Genomic DNA, 20,513 nt, shown 5'->3' with positions numbered 1-20,513 from the left:
ACTCTAGTACAACCCTCCGCTGTGTTCAATCGGGCTCGGCCGAAACATGGTTCGCTTACCCTTCGACTCTTTCGAGAGTTGGGATATCAGCGTCGGCGATGCGTTATATGGTGCGAATTTTTCCTCTTGTCGCGTGTTGCTTTCTGTCGACGTTTTAATTCCGTCCTTTGCATGGAATTTCATCCTTTTGGCAAAGCAGTGACGGCACTGCCCTTGCACGGTGCGCCCGCGGTTGTCTGAATAAGGCGTCTGTGCCTTGCGCCTCCTTTGATGATATGGAACTCAGCGTTTTAGTTGGGGCCAACCATGCTGAACCGAAAAAATGGTCTTTCTCCTTGTCGTTGCGAGGTAGATTACGTCTCGGGGCATTCCTCCTATCTGCCGCGTACGGGTGGTACCTTTCTCTGTTTGGCATTGGTTTCTTTTCTAGGAGCCTGATTGGGTATAACAAGCCTGAGGGGGCTCCTTGATGGTCATCCACGACCCTGGTTTGCAACTGGTGCCGGATGTGGGCATCTGACCAGATCTTGGCTGGTACCCGATCAAGTTTTATTTTAACTGCCCTGAAATTGTCGGGCTTGGTTTGTTTAGGCTTTGAGTGAAGGCCTGTACTACCTAGTCATCCGAGACCGGGGATAATCCCATTCATTCCATCTGGGAGTGAGACATGAATTCTCGCATCATTTCATTTTCCCTTTGCTCGGTCCCAGATGTGTCGGGCTTTCTCGTTGTTGCTTTGATGGCACGGGCGTGTGCATTTATGGAGGAATCTGCCGGTATGGTAAGTGAATTTATGGGGTTGGGCGCTAGGTTATGATGCCACATCATGGCCCCTTTTCGAGAGTGTTTCCCCGAATCTCTTCAATAAGACACACTCGATCTCGTCGTTTTTTTGGGTCATTACCTATTACCGCATACGTATAAGTAGTGATGTGTTCGTTGGGATTTGAGGTCCCATTGTACTTAGGGAGTTCCAACATTCTGAACTTCTTTGGAATGGGTTCCGGGGCCTCTTCCTTGGGGAATGGCTGTTGCGCGAACTTCCACGAATCTATACCCTTCAAGACCGAGGGTGCACCTGGGATTTGGTCGACTCTGAAGTTGTAAGTTTCGACCTTCTTATCATTGGCTTCTATCATTTTCTCGCCTGACTCGATCCTTTTGGTGACGTCCTCTAGAATTTTCACAATGGCGGGATCGGCTACCGATCTGTTATTGCACGATATCTCGGGTACCTGTTCGACTGGGGGAGCCGTTTCCAGCGCTACTATGCTGGGAGTGTTTGGATGGCTTTGTAGCTGAACGATGGCCAACTATTGTGCCTCCAGCATTTCAAAAATATTGTGAAGACTAACTTCATGTGCTTCTCGAGCCGGTGTCTTTTGGGCTTCCTGTTGGTCGCCATGATGTATGCTTCCGTCAGTGTGAGGTTTTGTCGACCTACTGCGCGTCTAGCGAACCCGCATCCGCTGGAATCGGTCCATGTGCGTTATCAGGGTTCTGCGATGGCGCACCAACGAGTGGAACAACCACACCATTTTCGCCATGATTTTCGAGGTAGTAGTTCTTAACCCTGTTTACCAAGCCAGACATTTCGACCTGAAAACAAGAGATCTTGGACAGGAAAAAGTGTGAAATTTAAATTGCATTTGTGCAATGAAAACAGCAAGAAAATAATCACTATTTTTTTTAACCTCACGGTGGGCGCAAAACTGTTTACCCTGAAAATGGTAACAATAATTAAATTTGTAAATGGGATTCTAAAAATACGTGATCTATTTTTATGCTAGTTGTTAGAGCAGTTGATGCTAGGAGTATGAAGTTTAACGAAAAGATACAAGCTAAAACGGGGCAGTATCAAACCGAGGGCTTGCTGCCCGGGCTTCAGACTGGTCGATAGAGGACCTTGGTGTCGATATCCGACTCGATCAAGCTATCAGGGGTAATCGAGGAAGGGATAACAGTTAGAATATAATTAAAGAAGGCTCTCTATGGCCAATACCAAGCAATAAATGAAGAACACGTATGAAAGCAATAGATGCTAAGAGTTGCCTTGAGCGAGTAAGTTAGAGAGAAGAAAGAGAGAGAGAGATATTATTGATCTTGTGTAGAATAGTTGGAGCAACAGTCGCCCCTTAAGGTGGTGAGGGTTCCCTTTATATAGGAGGATAAACCGGTTATGGTACAACATACATTAATTATAAAGAGATGGGATGGCTAGACGTGACGCCTCGACACAGGCTCTAGGTAGGCCGGCTCTGTCAGACTTAACCGCGTGCCTTGGGAATTCCCCCTTTTGCTCTTGCCTCGATCTTCGTATTCTTTGAGTCGGGCCTCAACGAACCCCGAGGAAGGGGACTCGGTCACAACTCCACGTCCTCGGGGTCTCGAGGTATTCTCCCGAAGTGGCTCGATAGCAAGAAATTAAGCCCTCTGATTTCGCCGCATACATGGATAAATCATATCCAAAAAGGGGCAAGTATTCACTAGGCTATCAATTACATAGAAGTTGTAATAGATTAGTTGTTAATATAGTAGTTTATGTATTTAACAGGTCATAATATAATGTTTCTAATTTTGGAAAGCTTTATTTTCATCTGGAGTACTGTAATGAGTTAGGTTCTGATTTTATGTATTAAGATTAAATCAACTGCTGTTAGGAGTCTAATTATTTTGCTGGGATATTTTTGTAAGCATAAGTGATGCAATGGCCAAGGCTATGGGCCAAACCTTCAAGGCTAAAAGTCCTACTTCTGCGACTAAAGCTGGGCCAGACTTGCGAAAAACAAATCTCGACAAGTCTGGGCCTAAGCATTAAACCCAAATAGCTTGGCTCAATTATAAATTTTCTCTTGTGAATTCCAGTATAAATACATGTCTTTTATGTTTTGCAAATCATAATAGTGTAATTAATCTTCAAACTTGGATTGTATCTTGATTTCAGATTCTGATTTTCCTACTTAAAGGTGAATTGCTTTTTGACAAACATGTGTTATGTAAGCTTAGCTTAAAACGTAGAGGTTGATAGGCCCAGCTAGTAAACGTTAGTGACTGGGCCCGCCTATTGTAAGCCCAATGTGGGCCAGCCTTGGTTAAAATCGACCAGTCATGGCCCTTGAGTCTCTTTCATTTTGGGCTGAATTCTGAGCCCAATACAGCTTCAATGTTGGTTTGTCCTTGACCAAATAACCTAATGGGCTACTGCTGGCCCAATTCCCCTTATCCAAAAAATGATTAAAGGCCCAATACCTATACCCCCAAAGCATGTTTAATTAATAGCCATTTATCGAATTTCAAATTAGATTTAAATAGGAGCATCCTTAGTTTGCTTCAGTGAAATACAAATCTTTTAAAAATAAATCGAGGCGTGTTATTCACAATTAAATCACCTAATCTATGTCCCTCACATTAATATTATAACTTAGTGTAGAAAACATTTTGAACATCCGTAGTTTGCTTTAGGTGTGTTTATAATAAAATCATCATAGATATGGGTACAGTTCCCGTGAAGTAGTTGTGATATCTAATTTCCAAATCCGGGGGTATATTTATATGACTCGGCCACAACTTCTAATAACTTTAATAATTTAAACATGTTGTAGATCGTGGGTACGGTTCACGTGACATGATTCGCAATGTGTATCAAACAAACAAGTGTACGAAAATCGTAACTTGTTCCAGAATAATTCCATAAAATAATTAAAAGCGGTTATAAAGTTAAAAATGCACAGTAGGTTTAAAACATGTAATAAATCAGATAATAGGCCAATTATTAATAGTTTAAGTGACCATGCTAGAACCACAAAACCCGAGAATACCTAACACCTTCTCCGGGGTTAACAGAATTCCTTATCTAGAATATCTGGTTCGCAGACTTTTAAATAAAGTAAAATTTCCTCGATTTAGGATTTTAAAATAAATTGGTGACTTAGGACACCAAATTAACTATTCCAAGTGGCGACTCTAAAAAATTAAATAACATAATCCCATTTCGATTAAAGTCACTTTAATTGAAAAAACTCCCTTATATACCCCTCTCGGGTGGTAAAAAGGAGGTGTGACACATACTCTGAAGGAAATCTGATAGTGCTCTTTCATTGTTTGCAATCGAAAATAGTATTGTGTGGCCTGCACTGTAGGCCTTTTTGCCTTGTTTGGTCCTTGTCCACTTTCGACTCCTTTATGAGTTGATTTTGACTTTTTTGGCTTGTTTCCCAATATTCCTACATGAAAGCATATTTTATTAGTTTTCAGGAATACATTTAAGCATTTTTGAGCTAAAACGCAAGTAAAAGAGAGCAAATAAGCGGTCCAAATTCCTACTTATCAACTCCCTCAAACTTAAGCTTTTGCTTGTCCTCAAGCAATTAAAGCAATTCTCACCTCCACTAAAAAAGGACTAATTCAGCTGGTCTAAGGTGAATCAATCACACATCAATTGGGACCAACAATTACCCACAACACGTATGAATTATCAACAATGGAATTATTTGACTTTTTGAGTACAATAGTTCTAATGTGACACTTGAGCATCAATAGTTGACTTATTCATTAAGGAAGCTCGCTCTTTCACGTAGGCCATTGTGGATCCCAAACTCCACCTCCTCTACTCTCTGTTAGCATAATTCACTTAGGAATGTAACACTCAATTAAAGAATTGTGAAAAGTTCACTCATCTCTCTCAAAAGAATGTCACAAGTACGGCTTTAAGTACCATATACTTGCCCCTTATGTAAATCACCACTAATGTAAGCTCATTTAACCCGAAATCATGTAGGGCTTTTTCGGGATGTAATGAAGGATTTTGGATCAAGGCAGGAATAGATGGAATAGAATGGGTTCATCTTTCCTAGAGCACTCCATGTTCTCTTTTTGGCTCATACTTTGTCAACTGTATGAGTCAATTTCTTTTTCCTCGGGGGGAACTAGTGAGACGTAACGTCACTCTTTCTTGGTCATGACATTCATTTTTCTCCTTTTCTATTTACCCCATGCCTTTCATCATTGTTTACTTTGATTCCCTTCAACTTTCTACCTTATTCACTTTCTTATTGACATTTTTCTTTTTGTTCTTTCTTTTTTTTCTTTGCCTCCCTTTTCTTCATTTCTTTCTCTTCTTTGTACCTTTATATCACTTTCAAATTCCTCATCTCTCCCCCCAAACTTATGTTTTTGCCAATTGTTTTTCAAAAATGCTAAGGAAAGATCAAGTGCCAAAAGAGGGTATTACAAAACGGATAAAGGCTTGTAATGTGGTTATTGAAAGAAAAAGGGCTTAGGCTCAAATGGGTTTACCAGGGATATCACAATGGTAGGCTATGGAAGTTTTCAAATTTCAAATTGGATCAAGGAGAGACTACAATCATTTCTCAAGCTAAGCTATACTTTGAATTTCGCCTAGATAAACATTCGGTGCAAGTTCTAGACTATTAGCACGGGTAGTTGGACTTGCAATTCAATACCTCACCTCTCACACTATGGGATTGCTAAAGAAAACGGAGTCAAGGGACCATAACAACCCTAGTTAAGATTGAGAATCAAAAATGGCTCGACTAAACCACTCAATGACTGATTAAGTCAATACAAGAGTCAAAAGGTCACAACTAGAGCTATTTTCTGCCAACAAATTTGTTTTTAACCATAAGGTCGTAGGTAAATGTGTTGGTACCAAGTGAAGCATGCTTGAGACCCGTTTATTCATTACTGCTATATGTTTGCCTAAATATAAAAAAAATGGACTCAATCCCTTAAGAAGGTTGTCACGCCATCCATCATTGTGAAAAGCCACCCGGTTCACACAAAATCTACCATTGGAAATAACCGTGGCATTAAAAAAACCAAAGGCTTATTGTTCACTCAAAGGTAAAAAGAAACTACTGAAGTAAATAAGAAGTTATACTACTAAGAAAGACAAACTAAAGAAGCTATGTGGAAAATAAGACAAATGAATTTACAAACCGAGGGCAAAATGAATATATACATAAGGGAACTAAATATATACATCAAATGAATCGAATGAAAGGGAATAATATATACATACCAGAGAAAATAAAGATAAAAGAAAAATAGTATAAGAGTTATTACATGCCAATGTCAATGTCAAATCAATCAAAATAGACCATCCCCAAAAAAAATAAGAATTGTCCCCAATGCTTAACAAAAGTAAGAACAAAGAAGGGTAGATTAAAAGAACTCCCTATGTGGTCTCAGTCTACATGGCATCCGCGGCACCCTATGTCTCCTCTAGTTGTATCTCATCATCACCTGGCTGAGGGACAACAGGGTTGCTGAGCATCTAGATCATCTCTTCAGTGGTGTGGGCAATCGCAATCGGCTTATCAGACTGGCCGGCTGCTACCTCTGATGTCTCAGGTACTGTTGGTGTTGTCTGTGTTGATGGGACTGCTGGCTCCATAAGCAGGTTTAATGGTAGATCTCCGGCAGATGCAATCTTGGAAATCTCTTTTCTCAACCTCTCCAATGACTTCTTCGACGCCTGAGACTACCTCATCTTCTTCATTTTCTTCCTCAACTCCTCAATGACCTCCCCATGCGCCACCAGAGTCTCCATAATGGTTTTCTGGTTGTCTAGAATCTTCTTCAATATTTTCTCCACTGACGAAGGTACCTGTGGAGCTGCTGGGGTAGAGGACTATGCTGCAACAGCATTGGATATGTAAGACAACTTTGAAGCAGCTTCCTACATCCAGTTGTTGAGACTCGCCAATGTCTAGGAGACTCGCAGCGCAGTCTATGGATAAGTGGATGAAGTTGGCACTAATAATAGAGCTGATGGTCTAGAAGAAAAATGTGGTGGCATGGCTGCGGTCCCGGTGGATGGACCGGATACTGTGGAAGGGATGGTAGTTGTGGAAGGCTCAATAGCTAAATCAGTAACTACTACCGTTGTCTCCTCAGACTGGCCAGCGGAGGTAGTTTCCTTACCCTTAAATGTCGGGTTGTCAGTCCCCTGTAGGTGGTACCCTGAGAAAGGCTTCTTGGCCTGTACTTCTGTATCATATTGTCTCGGCTTCACCTTTTGATCTTTAAAGTATTCTGTGAGGAAGTTCGGGTATGGGTAGGATCTTTCACCTTTTTGGACAGCAAGAGTGATGTTGGCGGACATGATAGCACCTATATTGATTGAGTACCCAGCCATAATTGAGGCCACCAAGACTGCACGGGAAAATGGGAGGTTGTTCTCATTTAGGCACGGATCAATACGGTTGCACACGAAGGTTTTCCACCATTTTGCTTCAAAGTTTAGGGTGGCCCAAACTATGGGAACCCCTGCTGTGAGCCACGGAGGTGGTGGTCCTCAAGCAGCCAAAATCTCAGCTAACCACGGGAGAGCTGCATCACCCATAGCCAGTTTTTCCAAGTATTGGATAGCCTCTACTTCTTCAAATCCTACATATGAGTTCAAAGCACAAAAGTCGAATCTGACTTTCAGGTTTCTCACTTTTGTAACCTTGGTACCCTTCTTAATGTGAGCTACATTGGCATAAAATTCTTTAACCAAGTGCTCATTTGCATTGATGACACTGTGGGTGAACTATTTCAGGCCTTTTCGCTCCCAAAATTGTCTAAGGACATTTGAGTTGTGAATGTCCCAATCGTTCATCAAGAATTGTCGCTCAAGTGTGAGCGATCTCTGGGCCACCACTCTCTAAATTTGTTGAAGGCAGTCGAGCTGACGAATATGTCTTCCCACATCTCTCTTCTCTTTTACCTCTCTAGGCTACCCAATCGGGTGTCACCACTTCTCCCATCATTCGGGATATCATCATCATCTACATTGATTGGTGCAGGAAGAGAGTGTGTAGAGGAGGGCTCTGAACCCTGGCTACCAGAATCTGAACCCTCAGAAGACCTAGTTGAGGAGAAGGATTTGTCACGGAGTTGGTACCTCATTTGAACTTGCTATGATTGGGCATCCGGGTGTGCTTGTATAGAGTTGCCTTCTGAAGCTTCCCCAAACGGGGCATATTCACTGGTTTTAGAGGGTTCAAAAACTCTATTGGTGGTTGCTTTATTGCTTATGGCTCTCTGAATGGCAAGAGGTAGGTTACTCTTGCCTCGGCCCCGGGAGGGATCACCCCTCCCTTTTGATGTATCGCCTCTGCCCCGTTTTCTAATCATTGTCTGCAACAAATAAGTAATAAGAATCAGTTAGAATTGAAGATCATAGTGTATACATATGCATGTTTGATCATTGCAGTAGACCAGACCCAGAAGAGGCAGTATGGACCACACAAAAGTGAGTGCAGCCGCAGATAGCCGAATGCGGACCGCATAATTTTGCAGTGCAGACTGCATAATTTCACCGCGGATCACATAATTTTGACTGCAGTTCGCACATATCAAGCATCAATTTTACTCTAACTCTAAGATCTGTGGACTGCACAAAAATGTGTGCGGCCGCATAATTTGAAAATACTCGGCATTGCCTTACGTTTCATGCAATTTTGTTCACAAATTAGACTTGGTTTGAGCAATTAAACATGATTAGCTACTTACCCAAGCCTCAATTAACATTTAAGATACTACCCACATGATTCTAAGCAAAAATGGCTAACTATTGACATTTTTAGGCATGAAAATAACCCTAGACAAAAGAAAAAAACAAAGAAAAGATGAAAAATCTAAAGATGTAATGAACATACTAGTAATGAAGGATGTAGGTAAGAATCTATACAAATGAAATGCTTGAAGTTTGAGAATTAATGGGGTATGCACTGTGTTTGCTTAGGGCTTGAGAGTTGAGAGAGTGTAAAGTGTGAATAGTGTTGAAACACCCTATTTATAGGTTGACCCAGTAGGGCCCAAAACTTACCTGATTGCGGCCACACAATTTTAAGTGCGGTATGCACTCTTTACCTGTACCTTTGAAGAAGTGTTGTGGTGCGCACAAAAGTGAGTGCATCTGCAGACTTTGTGCGGACCGTATAATTTTGTGTGCAGCCACAATTTGTTAATGAAATTTGACAGGCCAAACTTCAGAGAGCATGCACTTTTGGTCTTCCAATTGTGCGACCGCACACAAAATTGGGCGGCCTCAGAGTGATTGTGCGATCCCCATAATTCCGTTGCAGTCCGCACTTTTGTGACACTTAACCAATTTTTCTTGCACAGTCTCTGCAATGCACACCCATTCCTGCATACACTTCAAAACTAGATAGCACAAAACAAAGCCTATCTAATCTAAAGAAGAAAACCAAGGGGAAAAAAAGACACATGGGTTGCCTCCCAAGAAGCGCTTGATTTAACGGTCGCGGCATAGCGCAGATTACCAATCATGTGAAATGAAAAACCGCCACAATGTGGCCATCATAAACCTTGCCAAGATATTATTTAACCCGGTGCCCATTGACTTTAAATACCTCATTATTCTTATTTTTCAAATCAAGAGCACCAAAGGGCGTTACATTCACCACTTCAAAGGGGACACTCTATTTTGACTTTTGATAACTAGGGATTCTAGTCTATTTTATGCTCATTTTTGCTTGAGTTTTGGATTAAAATGTGTATAAGTATTCCCAAAAGCTAACTTGTTGTGCTTGTTTGCAATGTTTGGTCAAAAAGAGACAAGGATGTCATTACCAGCTCAAGAAGGAGTGAAACCTTCACAAGATCAATGCCAAGTCAAAGCAACACTACAATGAAAAATCCACCGCGGACGCAGAAGACCCACCGCGACCGTGGTCCGCAGTGGCAAGGTTCAGAAAGATGCATTTTCTGGGATTACAAATTATCGCAGTCCGCGGTGATTTTATGCGACCACGGTACCTCTACCGCGACAGCGGTCTTTTTACCCCGGTCTGCGGTGAAGAGATTCAGAGAGCCAAAGTTGAAGCTAAAACTAGAAGACCGCGGTCCGCGGTTGATTTTATGCAGTAGCGGTAGCCCCACCGCTGCAGCGGTCCATTTTCCATTGTCAGCAGTACCTCCGTCAGGGGCATTTTTGTCAGAAATTTAGCTGTGTATAAATACTACTCTTTCAGATTTTTAGGTCATCTTACGTTATTTGAGCACGTGAATGTCGTTTTTGTTTATTTTGAGTAATTTTATAGCTTACTTAGCAATTAATCTTAGACTCTTATCTTGTAATTACAATTTATGAATTATTCTTCATCTCAATTTATGATTTCTTCTTCAATTATGAGTAGCTAAACCCATTAGTTAGGGTTTTGGCTCAACCTTAGTGTGGGTATTTAATAGGTCTCTTATTTTAGGGCTTAGATGTTTATGTGTTGTTGATATTTGGCCTGATTTATGCTTTCTATGTTGAATTAGTGGGTGCAAACACTAATTTGTGCCTTTCTGACTTAGGTTCTTCTTGAGAAAGAGAGCTTAAGTCTAGGAAATTCAAGCCAATAAGGAATTGGGGTGTATTCAAGAGATTGATAGCCCCAATTAAAGGGTTAAACCTAGAGATAGTAATACCCGATTTGAGCCAACATTTCTTGAATAAATTGAACACCCAATTGGGCTTGAGAAAGTTAATTAGGGCAAAGTCACTCTTACTACCGAGAGGTGTAGAGTGAGTAGCTTCGTGCATTGGCTATATCACGATCCCAACTATAACATTATTTCCCTAAGTTCTAGATCTCGTTAGATACTCGCCTAGGAGTAAGTCACTTCTCTAGTGCCTCTTTACTCATTTAGAAAACCCTACAAAAATATCTACTTAGCTTAATTTCGTGCATCATTAGTATAAAAATTAGAAGTAACAAACAAACAAGAATGATTGGAAGTGTAATCAAGAGCACTACACACTGCTAGATTAGATAGGAATCCAACTCCAAACATTATATTAGCTCTCTGTGAATTCGATCCTGACTTTCTCGGGTAAAAGCTGCATCGACCGCTCTTGCCACTCTGTAATGGTGTAGGGTTGGACCCGATCACTCTTTGGCGCCGCTGCCGGGGAGCTAACGGTTTTTTCTATCTATCTAAATAGTTTACTATATTGTTTTTCTTTCCTTCTGTGATACTAATTTGTGTGTGTTGCCAATTCAGGTACAAAATGGCGAACAGTAACAATGATCCTCTTGGAAATGCTATTCTGGGGGAGGAGGTAGATGACAATATTGATGATGAGGTACCTATAGTGCCTCAAGCTTAAAAGAGAGGCCCCCAGGCCAATGATAATGTTCCAGACCCTCCCACGCCATCTCTAAGAGCGGCTCCTTGGGTGCTTCCAATGAAGGATATGCTAGTGCAATTGTCCCCCCCCCCCCGGATCCGGGCGGGAAATTTCCAAATTACAAATATGATGTTGACTTTGTTGGAGAAGCGAGGGTATTTCACAGGTGCTCAGCATCAGAATGCTTATAAACATCTTGAAAACTTTGTGGATACCTATTGGGGAAGCAAGCAAACAAATGTGTCAGAGGATGCACTTCGGTTGAGATTGTTCCCTTTCTCACTTAGAGGGAAAGCTTTGGACTGGCTTGAAAGGCTTCCCAACCATTCCATTACTACGTGGGATGAGTTGGTGGATAGGTTTATAGGCAAGTTTTTCTTGTCGGGTCATATGGCGACTTTGAGAGATGAGATTTTGGCCTTCAAACAGGAACCTAATGAACCACTTTATGAGATCTGGGGGAGATATCACACAATGGTAAAGAATGTTCGAACAATGACATGACCGAAGCAATAATTCAGCGGACATTCTACCATGGCATTAACACGACCAATCAGTGTGTAGTGAACTAGAGGGGGAAATGTTATGAATAGACCTTATGATCAAGCGTATGAGATATTGGATGAGATGGCAGATACTTCCTCAGCTTGGCAAAGTCGAGCCAATGTGCCACAAGGTGACCCCACTGTCATCCACTTGCATAAAGAGCTCCATGATCATGGCCAGGCAATAGCAGAGTTAACTACAACAATGAACCAGTTGGCAAAAGCTCAAATGCAATAAGTTCAAGCTCCTAGACAAGTAAATACTATGGAGGGTGTCAACATGTAGGTCAACAAGAGGAGACAAAGAGGTCAACAAGGTCAAGGTAGTCCGGATCAATATGACCAAGGTAGTGGGTGTTTCAATCAAGATGAGGGCTATGATGAGCAAAATGAAGAAGTGCAGTACGTGAACAATTACCAAGGACAAAAGGGCAATTCTCCTAACTAACAACAATAGTGGATATCCCAAGGAAATTGGGGAAATCAAAACCAATAAGGCAATAGCACCTGGGGGAACAACAATCAAAATTGTGGCAACCAGAAAAATCAGGGCAACTGGAGTGGCAACAACAACAATTGGGGAGGAAACAACAACCAAGGGGGTTGGAACAATGGCAATCAAGGGAATCGGGGGCAAGGCTTTCAAAGGCCTCTGATGTATCAACAATCAAACAACCCACCTCCATTTCTATCCCAAGGTCCTAGCTCATCAAACAATGATATGGGAAGGATCGAGATGATGTTCGAACAAATGATGAAGAAGAACACCGACTCTGATGCCCAGTTGGCATCCCACAATATTTCAATCTAAAATTTGGAGGTTCAACTTCGCCAGATTTCACAATCTTTGAATACTCTCCCTAAGGGGGCTCTACCTAGTGATACGGTAGTAAACCCGAATGGTGGGAATGACACCGGGCATACAATGGCGGTGATTACTAGAAGTGGTCGAGGTGGTGATGTGAATACCTCCAAGCAAAAGGAAATTGTGAGTGGAAGTGAGAATTGATATTAATGATAATGAGGTGGAGACTCAAGATGACATGAACCTATCTAGGGAACACGTAATAGACATACCGGAAAACGGTAGTTCCCAAGGCTAAGGCTCCCTTCCCAAGGCCTCCTCCACCTTACCCTCAAAGGCTTGAGAAGCAAAAGAATGAGAAACACTTTAAGAAATTTATTGACATGATGAAGAGCTTATCAGTCAATGTTCCTTTGGTGGAAGCTCTTGAGCAAATTCTGGGTTACGTCAAGTTCATGAAAGACTTGGTGACTAAAAAGATATATATGGATTGTGAGACCATCAAAATGACTCACCAAGTAAGTGCAATTGTGCACTCTATGGCTCCAAAGCTTGAAGATCCCGGTGCTTTCACCATACCATGTACCACTGGGAGTGCAAATTTTGCAAAGGAGTTATGCGATTTGGGTGCAAGTATCAATTTAATGCCTTACTCTGTGTTCAAAACTTTGGGTATTGGTCAACCGAGGGTTACTTCAATGAGGTTGCAAATGGAAGATAGAACAATGAAAAGGCCGCTTGGTATTATTGATGATGTCCTTGTTCAGGTAGACAAGTTTATTCTACCTGCTGACTTTGTAATTTTGGAGTGTAAGGTCGATTATGAGGTTCCGATCATATTGGGAAGACCTTTCCTTGTAACTGGGAAGGCAGTGGTTGATGTTGAAGCAGGGGAGCTCACCTTCAGGGTGGGTGATAAAAAAGTGGTCTTTCATGTGTGCAAATCAATGAAGCAGCTAAACAGTACTGAGGTGTGATCTTTTGTGGATCTTGTCACGGAAGTGATAGTTGATGATACTAGTGCAATGATCAATGTGGAGGACCCTCTAGAAGCGGTATTGTTTAACCTTGATGTCAATGAGGATGATCATCGGGTGGAGTGTGTCAATGCTTTACATGGAATGGGCTCTTACTCTTATGAGCCTCGGAAGCTCTCTTTGGATCTTGGGAATAGAAAGACTCCACCAACGAAGCCCTCAATCGAGGAACCTCCCATGTTGGAGTTGAAGCCTTTGCCTCCACACCTCAGGTATGAATTCTTAGGCCCTAGTTCAACTTTGCCAATTATTATTTCCTCTTATCTTACTAACATGCAGGTAGATGCCACATTGGCGGTGCTCTAAAAATGGAAGAAGGCAATTGGTTGGACTCTAGCTGATATTCGGGGAATAAGCCCCGCCTTTTGCATACACAAGATTATTCTTGAAGATGATGCCAAGCCCTTCGTGGAACATCAAAGGAGGTTGAACGAGGCTATGCAAGAGGTTGCCAAAAAGGAAGTGATCAAGCGGTTGTATGCAGGGGTTGTGTACCCCATCTGGGATAGTTCTTGGTCTTCGTCGGTGCAATGTGTGCCAAAGAAGGGTGGTATGACTGTGGTTACCAATGCGTAAAATGAGTTAATTCCCACCAGGACTGTCACCGGATGGAGGGTGTGCATGGACTACCGCAAGCTGAATAAAGTGACCCGCAAGCATCACTTTCCATTGCCCGTTCTTGACCAGATGCTTAGATAGACTTGCTGGGCGTGCCTTCTACTATTTCTTGGATGGGTACTCCGGGTACAACCAGATTTTGATTGCTCCGGAAGATCAGGAGAAAACAACCTTCATGTGTCCGTATGGCACCTTTGCCTTTTCTAGGATGCAGTTTGGGTTGTCTAATGCACCAGCTACATTCCAGCGGTGTATGATGGCCATATTTACCGACATGGTGGAGGTCTTTTTGGAGGTGTGCATGGAAGACTTCTTTGTTGTGGGTGACTTGTTTGATGAATGTTTGAAGAATCTTGACAAGGTGTCGGCCCGGTGTGAAGACACCAAACTTGTGCTAAACTAGGAAAATGCCACTTTATGGTCGAGGAGGGCATTGTCCTCGGCCATAAGATCTCAAAGCACGGCATAGAGGTGGATAAGACTAAAACTGAAGTGATCTCAAAGCTTCCTCCTCCTACTTCAGTCAAGGGGGTAGGAGTTTTCTTGGGCATGCGGGGTTCTACCGAAGATTCATCAAAGACTTTTCTAAGGTAGTGAATCCCTAGTGCAAGTTATTAGAAAAGGATGCCAAGTTCGTGTTCAATGAGGAATGTATGAAAGCATTTGAACTCCTCAAGTAAAAATGGACAACTGCTCCTATTATTACCGTACCCAATTGGAGCTTACCTTTTAAGCTCATGTGTGACGCAAGAGATGTTGCGGTAGGAGCGGTTTTGGGTCAAGGAGTGAATAAGATATTTCACCTGGTGTATTATGCAAGCAAAACAATAAATGATGCTCAAGTGAATTACACGGTGATGGAAAAAGAGTTGTTGGAAATTGTATTCGCGATGGAGAAGTTTAGGCCTTATCTCATGGGTACCAAGGTGATAGTTCACATCGACCATGCAGCACTCCGCTACTTGATGACGAAGAAGGATTCCAAAGCTCAGTTGATGAGATGGGTCTTATTGCTTCAAGAGTTTGATCTTGAGATTGTGGATTGGAAAGGGTGTGAAAACCAAGTGGCAAACCACTTGTCCCGCTTGGAGGAGAAGGGGAGGCCCCGTAATGGCCTTGAAATTAATGATTCTTTCCCTGATGAGCAACTCCTCTCTGTATTTGTGAATAGCATGCCTTGGTTTGCAGATGTTGCCAATTTCCTTGTGGCCGGTGTTGTCCCGTGTGAGCTCTTTTCTAACCAAAGTAAAAAGCTTAAACAAGATAGCTTGGACTACTACTGGGATGAGCTGTACATGTTCAAAATTTATAATGATGGTGTGATCCGTATATGTGTTCCGGAGGAGGAGCAATTGAGTATTCTAGATGCTTGTCATTCCTCTCCCTACGGTGGTCATCATGGTAGGGTAAGGACAGCTTCAAAGATGCTTAGTTGTGGCTCTTATTGGCCTACATTGTGCAAGGATGCAAGTGAAATTGTGAAGAAATGTGATGAGTGTCAAAGATATGTGGAATTTCAAAGAAGGATGAGATTCCTCTCACCACTATTCTTGAGGTTGACATATTTGATGTGTGGGGCATTGATTTCATGGGTCCGTTTGTAAGTTCTTGTGGCAATACGTACATTCTTGTTGCTGTTAATTATGTTTCAAAGTGGGTTGAGGCCATGGATTTACCCAACAATGAGGTCGGGAGTATTGTGGCTTTTCTCAAGAAGAGTATGTTTACTCGGTTTGGCACCCCTAGAGCAATCATTAGTGATGGAGGGTCTCATTTTTGCAATAAGGCATTTGACACTTTGCTTGAAAAGTATGGTGTCAATCACAAGGTTTCTACTCCTTACCATCCTCAAGCTTGTGGGAAAGTTGAGGTCTCCAATAGGGAGATCTAGAGCATATTGTCAAAGACGGTCAATGCAAATAAGACCGATTGGTCAAAGAAATTGGATGATGCTTTGTGGGCCTACATGACTGCTTACAAGACTCTGATTGGTATGTATCCGTACCGGTTGGTGTTTGGGAAATCTTGTCATCTACCGATTGAGTTAAAGCACAAGGCCATGTGAGCTTTGAGGAAGTTAAATATTGAATGGGATGTGGTAGCAAATCTTCGGGTGGAGCAGCTTAATGAGCTTGATGAGTTCCAGTTTCATGCCTACTCTAGTTTGTCCTTGTACAAGGATAAGATGAAGTACCTTCATGATAAGTATGCTCGTGGCAAGGAGTTCAAAGTGGGTGATTTGGTTCTTTTGTTCAATTCCCAGTTACGACTGTTTCCGGGAAAGCTTAAATCAAAATGGAGTGGACCTTTTGAGGTGGTGCTTGTGACTCTGTTTGGTGCTCTTGATTTGAAAAACAAAAAATGGTGAGATCTTCAGAGTTAATGGGCACAGAGTCAAGCACTATCTTGGCAAGTTTGATGAAAGCCACGTGGTGGAAATGATCCATCTCAAGTGATTGATAGTAACCTGCGTCGCGCCGTGACGTTAAATCAGGCGCTTCTTGGGAGGCAACTCATGTATTTTTCTTCTTGTATTTCTTTGATTTTCTTCTTAGTGTAGGATTTGTTTTTGGACTAACAGGTTGTGAGATGTGTATAAGGATGTTGGATATAGTGCAGGACTAATCTAAAAAAATTGGCATTCTTTGAAGTTTGGATCGCTGTCGTGCTCCATTTTTTGTGGTTGTGATGGCCTTACCACAGAGGCGGAAATTGATTGCAGTCAGTGGTGCTAAAAGGTACAAATTGGAGGTTCTCTGAAGTTTCAACCGATGTCGTAGTGCATTTTTTGCGGACAACGGTGGCTTACTGCTGTCACGGAGCATTTTTCACGATCCGCGGTGGTCTGAAAACAATAGCCCTTCTGAACTTCACAACCGCGGTCCGCAGTTGATTTATCGTGACTGCAGTAGGTAAGACTGTGTGGGCCCCTAGGCATTTTCTATAAATAAGCGGTCTTAGAGCCTTTTACACTTTTCGATCATTTTACTCTCAAACCACATAGAACATTGTTCATCCACGCCCTAATTTGCACAAACACAAGAACTGAACTTCATTTGTCTCACATTTCACATCTGGTAATTCCAATCAATCCTTAGTCTTTAATTTTGTAATTATTTACTTTTAAATTGATAGTTCTTACTTCTTCTTCCTTTTTCTTTTAATTTTGACTTACGGTCCCGTAGTGTTAATTAGATTAGGTTTCAATTAGTTAGAAATGGTTATTAACTACCTAGTGGGATTGATAATGTTGATGTGAATGCTAAAATGTATGAAAAATTAGAAACCCTAGGTGCTGAGCCCTAATTTGACTTCCATGGTCTGTAGTTATTTTTCCGCAGTCTGCGGTCATCTGTGTTTTATGAAGATTTTAAGTCTTGATAATCGCGATCAGCGGTGGCATTTACCACTGATAGTGGTGCCTCTCTGCGGCCGCGATGGATTTTTCGCGGTCCGCGATGATAAAGTTCAGAGAGATACACGGTTGATTTTCTGCGGTCCGTGTCACACTTATAGCGGTCGTGCTCCATTTTCTGTGGTCTACGGTGCTACTGAATCAAAGAGTGGGTAGTCTGAGTCCCACACTTCCGCGACCGCTATGCATTTTTTGCGGTCCACGGTGCAGCCTTTGTGGCCGCGATACATTTTCCGCGATCTGCGGTTTGCTGTTTTGTTCTTGCACTGTCAACTAATATTTTGCACTGCCTCTTCTAGTATTTGTACTAACAATTTTCAACTGATTACACTTACAGACAATGGTTAAATCTAGAGGAGGTGGTAACAAACAAAAGGGTAGAGCAGAGTCCTCCCGGGGTAGGGGACGAGGGCAGATTAAATTGACCCTAACAATCCAAAAAGCAATTGGGGAAACCAGGAAAAATATCAGAGCTGCAGATAAAGCTGCTTCCCATTCTAAGGGAAGTGAGTACCTTCCCTCCCGGGAGGCTTCAGAGTTTGATTCTGTGCCAGAGTATGTACCCGACTTCCTGGAGAGACATAGATTGAGAGATGAACCTACACCTCTGGCCTCTCCTACTGCTTGTGCTTCAGTTCATATTTCTTCTAAGTCGTCTAAGGGCTCAGTAGAGAGCAGTGATAGTTCAGCTTCAACCTCACTTACACCTTCGTCACTTGGACAAGATGTAGATGTTGGGACACCGGATGAAGAGGGAGGGAGTGTGACCCAAACTGGGGGTGTGGAAAGAACTAGAAACCCCGAAGTGTGGCAAAAGAGGTTCATCAGTGAGCTAGAATATCACATGTTCCGGGAGTGGTGGCCTCTAAGGTCACTTATTTATGAGCGCCAGTTCATAGAGTGGGACCTTATACCTCATAACCCCAACGTGAAACAACAATTCAATGCACGCGTGGGGTGGGATTACTTCGCTAGCAGGGTGTCAGATACAAATGAGCACTTAGTCAAGAAGTTCTACGCCAATGCCTCCCACATCAAGAAGGATACAAAAGTGACTAAAGTGCGAAACTTGAAAGTGAAGTTTGACGGGAAGACAATAAATGAATACCTGGGCTTTAATGAGGAAGATGAAACATTGTACTTGGAGAAGGTAGCGCTTGATGAGGCAGCCCGCCCGTGGTTGGCATCATACCTGGCTATCCCAGACACCACCCCATCATGGTTGACAACAGGGGTTCCTATCTTGAGGAAAACCCTAAACTTTGAGGCGAAGGGATGGGAGACTTTAGTATGTAGCAGGCTAGACCCCACTACCCATGAAAACATCTTGCAGGTCTCCCGGGCGATATTAGTGACAGCTATTATGGCGGGGTTCCCCTCTATGTCGGGAACGTCATGTCTAGGGTGATCACCAGGGTGGTCAATGAGGGTGACAGATCACACCCCTTCTTGAACATCCTTACCATGTACTTGTAAGATAAGGAAGTGGAGAAAAGAAAATTTATCATGAAGGTGAAACCCAAGATGCCCTTTTCATGGTATAGCCTTAAGGGTCCGGATAACCCCAAAGTCAAGGAATCCAAGGGCAAAGCCACTACTTCTACTGGCCAGTCTGAAGAGCCAGTAGTATTAGTCACTTCTTCTCAGCCTCCCACGGCCATACCAGAGCCTACCCCCGGACCATCTACTTTCACTCCTCCAGATATTCCATCCTCCTCAGCATACCCATTGACTGCCCACCGATTGAGCCAAACACTCTCCAGTATCAACAACTGGATGCAGGCAACAACTTCTAAGTTGTATGTGCTATCTAGTTCAATGGAAGCCCAGTCAGTGCCCCTATAGCTACAGGTGTCAACTTCAGTAGAGGAGTCTCTCAAGGAGATTCTGGACAACCAGAAGAAGCTCCTGGAGAACCAAAAGATTATCATGGATGCTCTTACCGATCAAGGAAAAACACTTAAGGAGCTGAGCAAGTACACAAAGAAGTTGAAGAAGACGCGAGCCTCAAAGGAGTCAGTTAAGGAATTGAGGGGTGAAGTGGAGAAGATGAAGGCAACTGACCACTTGCCTTTGGAGCTATTATTGCATGATCAGCCTCCAGCAGCTCAAATAGGGCAGGTTCTGGAGTAGGGGATTGAAAGAGCTCCAAAGAGGAGGAGAATGATTCCCTAGGTGGATGATGTTGAGATTGAGCTTGAGGATACGGAGGGTGTTGCTTCTGGCCAGCCACAGGCCCCCAAGACAGATGATCTAGGTTCCCAGCCACAGGACCCCATGCTATCACAGGACCCCATGCAGACGGAGGATCCATAGGGAGTTTTCTTCACTCTCTATCTTTCTTTTTTGAGCTTATTTTTGGTTAGTTAGCATTGAGGATAATGCTAGCTTTCATTTGAGGGGGTGGCCCTTCTTTGATACTTTGATGATTTGGTTTGTAATTATGACACTATTTTCTTTCTTTTTGCTTGTTTTTCACTTTTGGTATGTATATAACTTTACCCTTTAATTCACTTTTCATTATTTTTCTATCTTGGTCTATATATAAAGTTACTTTATTATGTATACATTCATTCCCTCTTATGTATATTCATCTAAACCCCCTTTTGTACATATTCAGTTTAACTTTCGCATTTTATTTTATAGTTTCCTTTACAATTTCCCTTAATAGTATAGCTTCTTATTTCATTTAATAGCTTCTTTTTCAGTTCATAGCTTCTTATTTTACAATTTTGTGTGATCAATAAGCCTTTGGTTTTCTTAATGTCACGGTTCTTTCCAAAGATGCAGTTTGTGTGAACCGGGTGGCTCTTCCCGATGATGGATGGCATGAAAACCTTCTTAAGGGCTTGAGTCTGTTTTTCTTTTAATTTTTGTGTAAATAGTAGTTAGTGATCAATGGTGCCTTAGGAAAAGCTTCACTTGGGCCTAACACATTTACCTT

General features: G+C 42.3%; 1 protein-coding gene across 1 annotated transcript; it reads left to right on the top strand.

Moving 5' to 3' along the window:
* Nucleotides 1-12,619: 12,619 nt before the first annotated feature.
* Nucleotides 12,620-14,557, top strand: LOC138870201 (uncharacterized). Its single transcript, XM_070147995.1, has 4 exons — nt 12,620-12,682; nt 12,766-13,470; nt 13,915-14,108; nt 14,224-14,557. Exons 1-4 carry the CDS (start codon nt 12,620-12,622, stop codon nt 14,555-14,557), a joined length of 1,296 nt encoding a protein of 431 aa, XP_070004096.1.
* The last annotated feature ends 5,956 nt before the right edge of the window (nt 14,558-20,513 follow it).

This window comes from Nicotiana sylvestris, chromosome 1, assembly GCF_000393655.2.
Source record: "Nicotiana sylvestris chromosome 1, ASM39365v2, whole genome shotgun sequence".
Taxonomy (NCBI): domain Eukaryota; kingdom Viridiplantae; phylum Streptophyta; class Magnoliopsida; order Solanales; family Solanaceae; genus Nicotiana; species Nicotiana sylvestris.
The sequence above is the reverse complement of the archived record's forward strand: the minus strand, read 5'-3'. Positions and strand labels throughout refer to the sequence as shown.

Excerpts from the sequence above, each read along its gene's own strand:
- LOC138870201 (XM_070147995.1), top strand. The coding sequence starts at position 12,620 with ATGGCGGTGATTACTAGAAGTGGTCGAGGTGGTGATGTGAATACCTCC. Across the intron at positions 12,683-12,765 it reads CCTCCAAGCAAAAGGAAATT|ACATACCGGAAAACGGTAGT; the intron begins GTGAGTGGAAGT and ends AACACGTAATAG. Across the intron at positions 14,109-14,223 it reads ATGACTGTGGTTACCAATGC|ATGCTTAGATAGACTTGCTG; the intron begins GTAAAATGAGTT and ends GTTCTTGACCAG.